Source organism: Tursiops truncatus, chromosome 19 (assembly GCF_011762595.2).
Source record: "Tursiops truncatus isolate mTurTru1 chromosome 19, mTurTru1.mat.Y, whole genome shotgun sequence".
In the NCBI taxonomy this organism is placed as follows: domain Eukaryota; kingdom Metazoa; phylum Chordata; class Mammalia; order Artiodactyla; family Delphinidae; genus Tursiops; species Tursiops truncatus.
The window spans coordinates 7,669,398-7,681,915 of record NC_047052.1 but is presented as its reverse complement, the minus strand read 5'-3'; the positions used below and the strand labels follow the sequence as shown (position 1 = coordinate 7,681,915).

At 47.8% G+C, this 12,518-nt stretch overlaps 1 protein-coding gene across 2 annotated transcripts in view; it reads right to left on the bottom strand.

The window, feature by feature from the left end:
* CDYL2 (chromodomain Y like 2) overlaps nt 1-12,518 on the bottom strand; it is a 179,874-nt gene that overhangs the window by 19,786 nt on the left and 147,570 nt on the right. For both annotated transcript variants that reach the window (XM_033844775.2, XM_033844776.2), the window contains exon 3: nt 9,015-9,232. In XM_033844775.2, coding sequence (XP_033700666.1) covers nt 9,015-9,232 — 218 coding nt within the window. The remainder of the gene's footprint in view (nt 1-9,014; nt 9,233-12,518) is intronic.

Here is a 12,518-nt window from a genome sequence, read left to right as displayed (position 1 = left end):
ACGCCACATCCAGACCAAGCAATGAAACGCCAAACCAGACACCCTGCACCATCCCGGAAGCAGCACAGAGCGCTAAGGAGGTGCCAGTGGGGTCACTGGCTGCAGACTCGGAAGCCTGGCGTGGAGCCATCTAAGCCCTGGTAAATCTCTGCAGATCTTCCTCCAGCGTTCGCTTGTTTAGCCCTTTCCGAGGGGTGGGAAAATACTCCTGTGCACAGCCCAGGTGAGGTATGTTAGCCAGCAGTAGAAGGCCCGGTTTAATTACACTCTTCCTTACCCTAAACTCCACTAAGATGCTCACGTGGCTCATAGGTGGCACGTAGGAAGTGGGCTTTGGCAACAGACCCATAACGTTTTCCAGGTGCTGAGGAAAATAACCATTAAACACGTATTCTGTATCCAGCTAAACCATCATTCAAAGGCAAGGGTAAAGAGTAGGCATTTTCAGTTAAAAGAATGTCTGCCACCCTTAGGCCCTCACTGAAAGAACTAAGAAAGGATGCACTTCAAGAAGAAGAAAACCATGTTCAGAAAGAAAAACTGACATGTAAGGAACAGCAACCGGCACAGAAAGTGGAGAATGTGTTAGGAAATCAATATAAGAATTGACTGTAGGGCTTCCCTGGTGGCGCAGTGGTTGAGAGTCCCCTGCGGGTTCGTGCCCCGGTCCGGGAGGATCCCACGTGCCGCGGAGCGGCTGGGCCCGTGAGCCATGGCCGCTGAGCCTGCGCGTCCGGAGCCTGTGCTCCACAACGGGAGAGGCCACCACAGTGAGAGAGGCCCGTGTACCGCAAACAAAACAAAACAAAACAAAACAAAACAAAAAAAGAAGAATTGACTGTAAAAATCATCATACTGATAATGGCTAATTGGAAGCTGGGGTTTTGCACAAGGTAGAACTATAGCCTTAGGCAATAATATTGGGTTAGATGACGAGAGTTAGGGCGTGCCGAGGTTATGTGTCTGGGAGTGGTGCAAAGGGTCATGATCACGTTTAGGCTCCGCTACGTGTACATAGCTTAAGGAAAACTTCTTAAAAGTACGTGAATTACAACTAATGGCTGCAGGGGAGGGGCAAAATAAAGCAAGCTTCATCACTCAATCCAACAGAAGTTAGGGAAGCAGGAAAAATAAGCGCAAAAAGTGCACAGTAAGAAAAAACAAGGCATTTACTTGCCTGAGTGGAGCTGACAGTCCAACAGGAGAGACAGTAAAGGAACAGGCTTTTAAAGGATTGTTATTAATTATTCAAAAGGCAGAATCACAGGGTATAGTGGGGAAATTTTATGAGCATTGTTTTTGAAATTGTACTTTAAATGACACACACCCCCGCCACCCCGCTTAATTAAGCAATTAAGAGGGGTCAGGGGTTGCGTCTGTTAACTTCCACGTAACATTTTACTCCAAACAAAATTCCTGTAAGGTAGGGAATGGTATCCCAATCTTGCAGATGAAGCAAGGAAGACTCAGAGGAGCGAAGTAAGTGGTTCAAGGTCACCAGTAAGAGGCAGAACCAGGATGCAAATCTCACCCCTACGTCCTTTCTCTGTCCATGACTGCACACTGTAGGATGACTTAAATAAATGGATGAATCTTTGTGGAAAAAACACCAGGCCTAGACGTCAATCTGAATCACGACTCTCGGGGTCTGAGCTCTGTGGGAAGGACGGGAGAAGTACTTTCCGCTCTTAACAGGGGATAAGCCACAGATACTCACTTTGAACATCAGAAAAGCTAACAGGCCACTATCATGTGGGTCCTCTAATCCATCTGACTCCAGAAATAGACACACTCTCACCTAGATATGAACTCTATTTCTCCGAGAGGCAAAGAAAACCCTGCTCTGAAGACATGAGCTGCACTTCTGCGTGTGACTCTCCATGCGAGGGCACACGTACTTGTCAATTAGTAACAACAAAATCAAACACGGCGGCTGCCTCCTTTACGAATTAAGTGGAAAGTGGCTTTGTGTTTTCTTCATACAACAGAAGTACACACTACATTTTTAATTTTAAAAAACGTATATATCTAGTTAGTATGCCCTTCCTTTGCCTTTCTCGTGTTGATAATCCAATTTGGACTGATGGCTAAGGTGCCACCTTCTCGAAGGACCACGCCCCATCCCACCACCTATTTTATAATGTAACTGGTGTGCTTAGAGTAAAAGGTTCTAAAATGATTACACACTCCTTTGCCTTCTTAAACAGAACACATGGCACACATGTAACTACCTCTCCAGGGCAAGTGCTACAGCCTGTAAAGGAGCAGTCCCCTCGGAGGCTCCCAGGGCATGCTTCTGTTACAAAAGGGGCCAGACCGTGGTGCACCTGGAAGTCCCAGGTCCGTTCTGGAGATTCACTGCCCCTGCTCTGCTCTTGCCAGCCACTACCTGCTCCTGCGTGAGTGTCTGCTAGAGAAAGCATGCTCCTTCCTGCCACTTCTACCTTTCGATCTGCCACGGGTTGGAAGCAGGTGACCAAATCCATTAAAAGCGGGTATAGGGATTCTCTGGTGGCGCAGTGGTTGAGAGTCCGCCTGCCGATGCAGGGGATGAGGGTTCGTGCCCCGGTCCAGGAAGATCCCACATGCCGCGGAGCAGCTGGGCCTGTGAGCCATGGCCGCTGAGCCTGTGCGTCCAGAGCCTGTGCTCCGCAACGGGAGAGGCCACAACAGTGAGAGGCCCGCGTACCGCAAAAAAAAAAAAAAAAAGGGTATAGAAAGGGAGCAGACCAGGGTCCCTCTCTCTCCTTCATCTTTACTTGCTGAACCCAGTCACCCAGGGCCCGTCTCAACTGCGACCACCCTCACGAAGGCCTTCCCAAATACCGCAGACAAAACGCCACCCCCTCCTTCCCCTGACACCCCAAGTACTTTAAATCCCTGCTCTGACGCTTCTACAAACTCCCTGGTAGAACGGGTGTCTCCTTACTTTTTCCTGCCTCCTTCCTGATTTAAACCCCTGTGACAGGCAGCCTCTAAGGCAGCTGGTATTCACACCTGTGTGCAATCCCCTCCCCTCGAGTACAGACAGGACCTAGTGACCCACTTCTAACCGAGAGAATACGGTAAAGTGATGGATGCCCCTTTCAAGAGGAGACTAAGATACAAGATGACGATAGCTTGTCTTGGCTGTCCTCTTTTTTTTTTTTTTTTTTTTTTTTGGCTGCACTGCGAGGCTTGCGGGATCTTAGCTCCCCAACCAAGGATTGAACCTGAGCCCCAGCAGTGAAAGCGCCAAGTCCTAACCACTGGACCACCTGGGAATTCCCTCGGCCGTCCTCTTTTGCCAAACCTCTTTCTTGAAGCTCTCGGTCCAGGGGATGCAGGCTGCCATGCTGTGAGTACCCCTGTGGAGAGGGTATGCCATAGTCCATGGGGAGTAGCCAATGACAAGGAACTGATGTCTCTGGCCTGGGACCTGCCAGCAGCCAGCTGGAGGAGCCTGAAAGTGGCGCCTCCCCCATCGAGCCTTCAGGTGAGACTGCAGCCGCGGCCAACACCTCAACTGCAGCCTTGTGGGAGACTCTGAGGCAGAAGTACCCAGCTAAGCCAAGCCAGCACACTTGACCCTCACAGACTGTATTTGTTGTTTTAAGATGCTAAGTTTAGGGCAATGTGTTATGTGGTAATATAACTAATACCATCCCTTAAGAGTTTAAATAAGGGCTTCCCTGGTGGCTCAGTGGTTAAGAATCCGCCTGCCAACCGAGGTGACACGGGTTCGATCCTTGGTCCGGGAAGATCCCACATGCCACGGAGCAACTAAGCCCATGCGCCACAACTACTGAGCCTGTGCTCTAGAGCCTGCGAGCTACAACTACTGAGCCCACATGCCACAACTACTGAGCCCAGGTGCCACAACTACTGAACCTGCATGCCGCAACTATGGAGCCCACATGCTGCAACTACTGAAGCCCGTGCACCTAGAGCCCATGCTCCGCAACAAGAGAAACCACTGTGATGAGAAGCCCACAAACAACGAAGAGTAGACCCCACTCACCACAGCTAGAGAAAGCCCATGCACAGCAACGAAGACCCAACACAGCCAAAAAAAAAAAAAAAAGAGCTTCAATAAAATAGTATTCTACGCATCTGTTTAGCCCTATAACACCAGGAAACTGTGCATGTAACAGAATTTAATAAATGTTTGTTGGACTGAGTGAATGGTACAGTGTTTACCTCCTCAAGAAGTTTAGAGTCTAATGGAGGCAATCAGACATTTCACAAATTACCACACAGCTACACATACACTGATAACTGGGATGTGTTCCAGGAGGGAGAGTGCAGAGGCCATGAGAGACAGACATAACCTGGTCCAGGAGGGGAGGGAAGACTTCCCTGTGGAAGCAGTGGCTGAGCTGAGATCCTTAGGAACAGCAAGGTTCAGCTAAGCCAGGAGGGAAGGAAGGCTGCTTTAGTCAGAAAGACAGGCATGTACAAAGGCCCTGGGGCAGGTGTGAGCATGAAAGAAAGCCAGGGTGACTGGAGTGCAGCAAGAGAAGAGTGGAAGTCCCAAATCCTTTCCTGAGATTCACTGCCCCTGCTCTGCACTTGTTAGCCATGTGATGTGAGATGAGGCTGGAGGGTCAGAAGCACCAGCCTCGCCAGCAACATTAGTTAAGGGTTTTGATTCTTATCAAGAACCATCAGGAGCCATTGATGTCTTTGAAGTGCGTGTGTGTGGGGGCGGGGGGGGGGGGCTGACTTGATTGTATTTGCATTTCCAACAGATCACTCTGTCTTCTGAAGAACGGACGACAGGGCAGGAAACATGACAGTGGGCAGACTTGTTAGTAGGTTATTACAATAGTGCAGACAAAATAGCTAGTAGTGTGGACTCTCATGTTTGTGATGGAAACAGAAGGAAACATATGAGAGCTATTTAAGAATTAACTGGCTTGCAGATGGTGTGGATATAGCAGGTATGATCAAGAGGGTGTGAGGTGTGCCCCCGTGGAGGGTGGTGATCTGTCTGCCGAGGCTGCGAGCCACCAAGAAAACCAGGAACAGCGTGAGGGCCTGAGGTCCTCTCCTAATGGGAAAGTGAATGAGCTTTTAATCACCAAGACTCTGGACAATCTATTTTTCTGGCTCTTTCCTTAAGGGGCATTTTCATTATTTTCCTGGCTCTTTGCTATATTTCAGACAGGAGAAATATTACAACACACCTGCTGGCCTCAGAATCTAGTTAATACACCCAGTAATGTGTGAATTTCTGCCCATGAGGCCGATCCAGCCAATGTCACATATACAACTAGAAAAAGAATTCAGTTATGACTGTGAAGGAGGCCTCCTTCCAGTCCCTCCATGAACGAGCAGGGCTGGGCCTGCTGGTGGCTGTTAAGTCACCTCCGTTTCATCTTAACAATGATAGGAACATTCACTGAATACCTCCTAGGTGCCAGGGACTCTGAGAGCCTCTTTTGCAGATATTATCTCTAATCCCACAGGGAAGATACTGTATAATTTCTGTAAACGAGAATGCTCAGAGAAGGAAAGTAATCCCAAGGTAACAGAAGAGGTAAATTAGTGGAAGGAGGGTTCAGACCCGGTCTGCTAGGCTCCTGCGCTAACTCTGTACCCCCTCCCTAACACCACCTCCTCATTTCAACAGGACCTTCATTTCGGGGCTACTTTACCCAGTTAGCCAATTTATCCATAGAGTCAATCCACTTTGGCTGCTGAGAGAGCTGAAAACACCCGATCAATGACTGTTTCTCCGTCTTCCTCCTGTTCTGTTACTGACAGACACCAGTTAGGAGTAAACCCCCTAATTAATCAAGCCCGCGGCTCGGGAGGTGAGAACCCGGGCACCTTAAATCACTTGAATGCCACACGTTTCTGTGATGAGAAGGCAACAGTTAGTACACAGAGCTGCTCCAAAGAGACAGAATGAGCTGGGAGACTTCTCATTTATTCGGTTTATCAGAGGAAAATACTGCGCCTTTTTCAAGCACGCTTTTTATTTTTTTAAAATACATTTATTTATTTTTGGCTGCGTTGTGCCTTCATTGCTGTGCGTGGGCTTTCTCTAGTTGCAGCGAGCAGGGGCTACTCTTTGTTGCGGTGCGCGGGCTTCTCATTGCAGTGGCATCTCTTGTTGCAGAGCACGGGGTCTAGGCACGCAGGCTTCAGTAGTTGTGGCCCGTGGGCTCAGTAGTTGTGGCTCGCAGGCTCTAGAGCACAGGCTCAGTAGTTGTGGCACACGGGCTTAGCTGCTCCGCGGCATGTGGGGTCTTCCTGGACCAGGGCTCGAACCCGTGTCCCCTGCATTGGCAGGCAGATTCTTAACCACTGCGCCACCAGGGAAGTCCCAAGCACCCTTTTTAAAAGTAGTGAAGCAGAAAAAAAATCTAAGCAGAATCGGTCTCGTGTGAATGTTTCATGATGAGCTTAAAATAACAAGGCTTCCAGGTGTATAAACATGTGAAGGGCGGCCTTTGGGGTAAAGCACAGACCCCAGGCTCTGAGTCCTACGCAGAGGTCTACACAGCAGAGAACCCTGAGGTGCTTCTGCTGAAGGTGGAGGGGGGAGAGACCCCCAAAACACCATGCTTAGAAGAGGGGCAACGAGCAACCAGCAGCCCCCCCTATCTCCACAGGCTTGAGCCGCTCTCTTCCCTCACAGGTTGACAAGCATTCCTGACTGTCACCCCACGATCCCGAAAAAGAGCCACAGTCTATGTAAATCATAATGACAAGACACATGATTGCAAGTTCAAGGACACAGCACCTCCCACTCCACCCACTTCAGGGGCCACGCTGAGTGCACTGGACATACTGGGCAGTGCCAGGCCACCTAGCCATCTCCATCTGGCTGGGCAGCCACTCCTTGACTGTGTCCCACCTAAAAGAAAACACACCCCTGTGGTTCACCCTCCAGGTCTGCATTGCTATGGTGGACACTGGAGTGCAGGATATCAAGGGACAGGAAAAGGGGGTTTGCACTGAACTGTCTTCAATGGGCCAGGCGCTGGGCTGAGGGCCAGGACAAAAGGATGGGTGAAAGTGGTGAGGGCCCTGACCTCCTGAAGCTCTGTGACCCCAGGCCTGTTCAGTTCCCTAGGCCTACCCTGTCTCCTCTGTAAGAGGTGGATCATAATAACCCTACATCAGAAGGGTACTGGTGGGATGAAATGGGACAAATAGCAAATATAAAGCCTGAAGAGCCACTGCTAGCCACACCATGGTCGTTTTTGTCACTGATCACTCTACGCCCTGCCCAGGTGGTTCCAGTTGGAGAACACTGCTTAGATGCATGTTTTCCTACATTTGCACCGTTAACAATCTCTTCATTGCTCCCTACTAAGTATCCCATATTCTGAATGGTGTTGTCTACCTAGCTGCATTAAGCATTCCCTGTTTCCCTGTTCTATTCATCTAAGACATAAGTAGGATTAGCATTTTAAAAAGTAATAGAGGGCGCTTCCCTGGTGGCGCAGTGGTTGAGAGTCCGCCTGCCAATGCAGGGGACACGGGTTCGTGCCCCGGTCCGGGAAGATTCCACATGCCGCGGAGCGGCTGAGCCCGTGAGCCATGGCCGCTGAGCCTGTGCTCCGCAACGAGAGAGGCCACAACAGTGAGAGGCCTGCGTACCACAAAAAAAAAAAAAAAAAAAAGTAATAGAGGAAAAAGATAAATTGGACTTCACCAACATTTTAAAAATTGTATATCAAAGACTACTATCTAGAAAGGAAAAAGACAACACATAGAATGGAAGTATCATAGCTCTGATAAGGGTCTAGTATCCAGAACATACAGAGAACGCTCAAAACTCAACAACAACAACAACAAAAATCCCATTTTTAAAACTAGGCAAAGGATTTGAATAGACATCTCTCCAAAGAAGGTAGACAAATGGCCAACAGGCACCTGAGAAGATGCCCAACATCATCAGTCACTAGGAAAATGCAAATCAAACCCACAATGAGACAGCACCTCACTCCCACTAAAACGGCTATAATAGAAAAGACAGACAATAATAAGTGCTGACAAAGATATGGAGAAATTGGGACCTTCACATACCACTGGTGGGGATGTAAAATGGTCCAGCCACTGGGGAAAATAGTTTGGCAGTTCCTCAAAAAGTCAAAGATGGAGTTACTATATGACCCGGCAATTCCATAATCAGGAATATATCCAAGAAAACTGAAAACATATGTTCACACAAAAACATATTACACCAATGTCCATAACATTATTTTTCATGATAGCCCAAGGTGGAGACAATCCAAACGTCCCTCAACTGGAGAACTAATGGACAAAATGTGGCCTATCCACACATGGAAGAGGAATGAAGCACTGATCATGCCACCACGTGTAGAAAGCCCCAAAACACCACGCTGCGTGAAAGAAGCCAGTCATGGAAGACCGTGTACTGCAGGATTCCATGCATACGAAATGTCCAGAATAGGTAAATCCAGAGAGACAGAAAGGAGATTAGTGGTTGCCGGGGACCTGGGCCGGGGGACAATGGGGTGACTGTTAATGGGCACAGGGTTTCCTTTGGGGGTGATGGACATGTTCTGGAATTAGTGCCGACGGTTGCACAACCTTGTGAATATACTAAACACCACTGAATGGTACGTTTTAAAAGGGTAAAATTGATGGCATGTGAATTACATCTCAATTAAGAAAACTATAAGCGAGCTGAGTGAATATAATTCCATCTAAAGCAAAGAAATCTGACATGCTGATTATAATGCAGTCTCACTGGAAAAGCCCAAGATAGGATGCTTGGTTTCTGGGGCTAATACTGACTAATTCTGGGACCACAATCAGTTTATTGAATCTCTCTGTTTACCGAGGTCTTCATCTTCAAAATGGGATAATATGGTTACTGGTCGTAAAGATCAGACGGATAACGTATGTAAGGTGATCAGTAAATGGGGTCCCGCGGTCAAGTCTGCACGAGTGTCGGCTGTCTCCATCCACTCCTGAGGGCACAGAGAGAGAGCCAGCGCCCTACTGTGACTGCCTCAGAGTGACACCCACCCCCTATCCTGCCCCCTCACCTCAGGGGTCAGCGCGTTGTTGTCCGAGGTCTGGCTGGACAGCAGGATGTGCGTGAAGCCCTCTTCCTTCCGCACGACAATGTCCCGAAAGCGACAGTTGCTTTCGTTCTGGCGGACGCTGTACCTGAGCCTCTTGTCAAAGACGTAGTCCTTCTCCGCTTCCAGCTTCCTCTTCACCGAGCTGTGCAGGTTTAGTCCCCCGTTGGTCAGAGCAGAGCCTTCCAAAATCAGAGGAACAAAGTGAGAAACTGACTGGGGAATAGTCACACAAGAGCGTGATCAGAGAACGCTCAGCTTTTCATGGAAAGAGTCTGATGTGGCTGGGACCCGTGTGCAGCTCTGTTCTGGGTGGTGAAGGGCCTGGGACTTAACGGCTACATCTCCAAACTTGGACGAGCACAGAGAGGGCTCTCTGTGAATGACCCCATGCAATCCTTGCTTCCCTCTCCCACTCATCCATCCGAGAGCACCCAGCTTCTGCTTGGATGCTTTCAGCAATGGGGAACCCGACAATGGCCACGAAACAAAACAAACAAACAAAACCAAAAAACTGCAGCTGTCCTCATAATAACCCCAAATCAGAAGCAACCAATATGCCCTTTACTAGGTGAATGGATACACAAACTCTGGTTCATTCACACAAAAGAATATTTGGCATACACAGAAATTCATCATCAAACCACAAAAATACGTGAATGAATCTGAAATGCGTATTACTAAGAAGCCGCTCTGAAAAGGCTACACATTACATGATTCCAATTATGTGACATTCTAGAAAAGGCAAAAGTAGAGACACAGTAAAAAGATCAGTGGTTGCCAGGGGTTCAGGTGCAATAAGAGGAGGGCGGAATTGGTGAAGCGTAGGGGATATTTTTAGGGCAGTGAAACTACTCTGTATGATGCTATGATGGTGAACATGAGACATAAAGCATTTGTCGAAACCTGAAGAACTACAGCATAGACAGTGAACCTTAAAGTATGCAAATTTTTTTAAAAAAATTGAGAGATGGGGGGAATCCAAGGATGGAATGCAGAATGTGATAAAAGAATCTAACTGTATGACAAATGTATGAAACCACCTCCCTGAAGCGGGCGGGGGAAGGCGCTGACCTAAGTAACTTTAGGAATGAGTGGAGTTTGTAAAATTAAAGGCAAAATAACCCGCACAGAAGCAGTGTACTCCAGCTGATAAAGCTGATCACATGGAGGTAAGTACGAGTTAACAATTCTGACATCACACATGAACGCTGGAGTTGAACAATTACATAAATGGATGGCAGATGGGGAGAAGAAGGTTTTTCAGTGTTGGAGTGGCAGTTTACAGGTAAGCAAGGAGAGGGGGCTAGAATGAGCAACGTGGTAATGGATGAGCACTGAAGACCTCAGTATGAACTCAATACAGATACAGATGGTTACCTTCAGAAATATTTACAGATAAGCGTGTACAAACAGGTTAGTATATACATGTGTATTTCCTTGCTCTGTCAGCCGAGAGGGCCCAGAGTCTGACATCCCAATAGCAGTGAGCACACCTGGGGCCCAGAGCTTGGTTTCATTCTCAATAAAAGGAACCAGGGCTCTCTGGAGAGACGGCTGATTCCAGGACTGGGGCAAGAAACATGCAAGATAAGCTTGCAGAGGCTGAAAGGACGGAAGTACTAAAAAAAAAAAAAACACAATAAATAAAAAATAATAACGACAACCTTCACAATGATGGGAGTATGTCAAAAGGACACAGGAGCCAAGTGAAAGAGCTCCCCATGGCCAAAGACGGCAGAATTTGAGCAACGACATAAAGTCGTATGTATTGCATTATAATTGAAAGCACAAAATAAATATCCGTGAGTCCATACTGATATAATTAAATGAGATTGAATAAATGAATAAATGGGAGACAAGAGCCAAATCTCCCATGGAGAAGAATTCCAAACAGTTTATGTAGATGCTCTGCTCTCAAGGGGGTAGAACATAACTTCTTTAAGGGCGGGCTGCACAAAGTGACTTCCTTCCAAATGGTGTGGAAAGTTGGGGGGCTCAGGGGGGAGAGTAACAGTGGAGAAACCTGACTGTGGCAGATGGAGAAGTCAAAGCCCTGTTGGCCACGTGATCAAGACCAACACCAACAGGGAGAAGTCATGGCGTGGTGTGCACCCCTGACACGACGTGAGGAGAAGGGCGCTGGACCTCCGGGGTCTTCCTCTCAGAAACCTACAACCCCAGTCTAATCATGCAAAAAAGGTCAGACAAATCCCAATGGAGGAGAGTTCTACAAAATACCTGATCAGTATACTTCAAAACTGTGAAGGTCATTAAAAACCAGGAAAGCCTGAGAAACTGTCACAGGGCAGAGGATCCTAAGGAAACATGACGACTAAATGTGATGTGGGATCAGGATCTCGGAACAGACGTTAGGATAAGGTATGGACTTTAGTTGATATTGATGCAGCAATATCATCAGCTGTAACAAATGTACCACACTAGTGAGGAAGCTCATAATAACAGGAGAGACTGAGTACGGGGTATACATGAACTCTATTAGCTTTCCAAATTTTCTGGAAATCCAAAGAAGTGAAGTTTATTTTAAAGAGTACATTTTAAAATTAAGTTAACTTTAAAAAACAAAACAAAACAAAAAACCCCCAAGAGAACCACTTCCCAGGCAATTCTGACATACAGGCAGGTTTGAGACCCTAGACCAGTGGTTCTTACACTTTTTTTTTTTTTTAAAGATCATGAACATCTTTGAAACACACCTATCTACCTACCTACCTACCTATCTATCTATCTATCTATCTTGGCTGTGCTGGGTCTTAGTTGCAGCATGTGGGATCTTTTAGTTGCAGCATGCAGACTTCTTAGTTGCAGCATGCGGACTTCTTAGTTTCATCATGCAAACTCTTAGTTGCAGCATGCATGCGGACCTAGTTCCCTGACCAGCGATCAACCCCAGGCCCCATGCATTGGGAGTGTGGAGTCCTACCACACTCCCACACTTACCACACTGGACCACCAGGGAAGTCCCCAGTTGTTCTTACACTTGAACAGGCATCCGGATCACCTGGAGAACTGTTAAACCAGCCTGCTGGGTCCACCCCATGCTGCTGCCCCTGCTGCAGCGACCAGGCTTTGAGAACCAGGGTCTGGATAACATCAAGGTGGACTCAGATTCTTAGTTAGCATGGGGGGTCTTGGAATCTCAAGAACCAAGTCAAAGGCAGGGACCAGGAAATGCTTCCCTGGACCCTTTCCCTGCATACCCCGTCCCCACCCAGACGAGCGCCCAGCCCCAAAGGGGCACAGAAGCAGCAGTGCCTGTGTCACCTGACAGCCTCCAAGAAGCCTCCTCATTTTGTACTTTTCCATTACCCACAGCAACTGGGCTTTGTCAAACACCATGATGTGGGTAAATGATTCAATGAACTCCGGAAAGTAAACGCGAGCATTTAATTAAAAGCCTTGTGTAAAGGGAGCTGTTTCTTCAGGGTCAACCTCAAAACCTCCAGC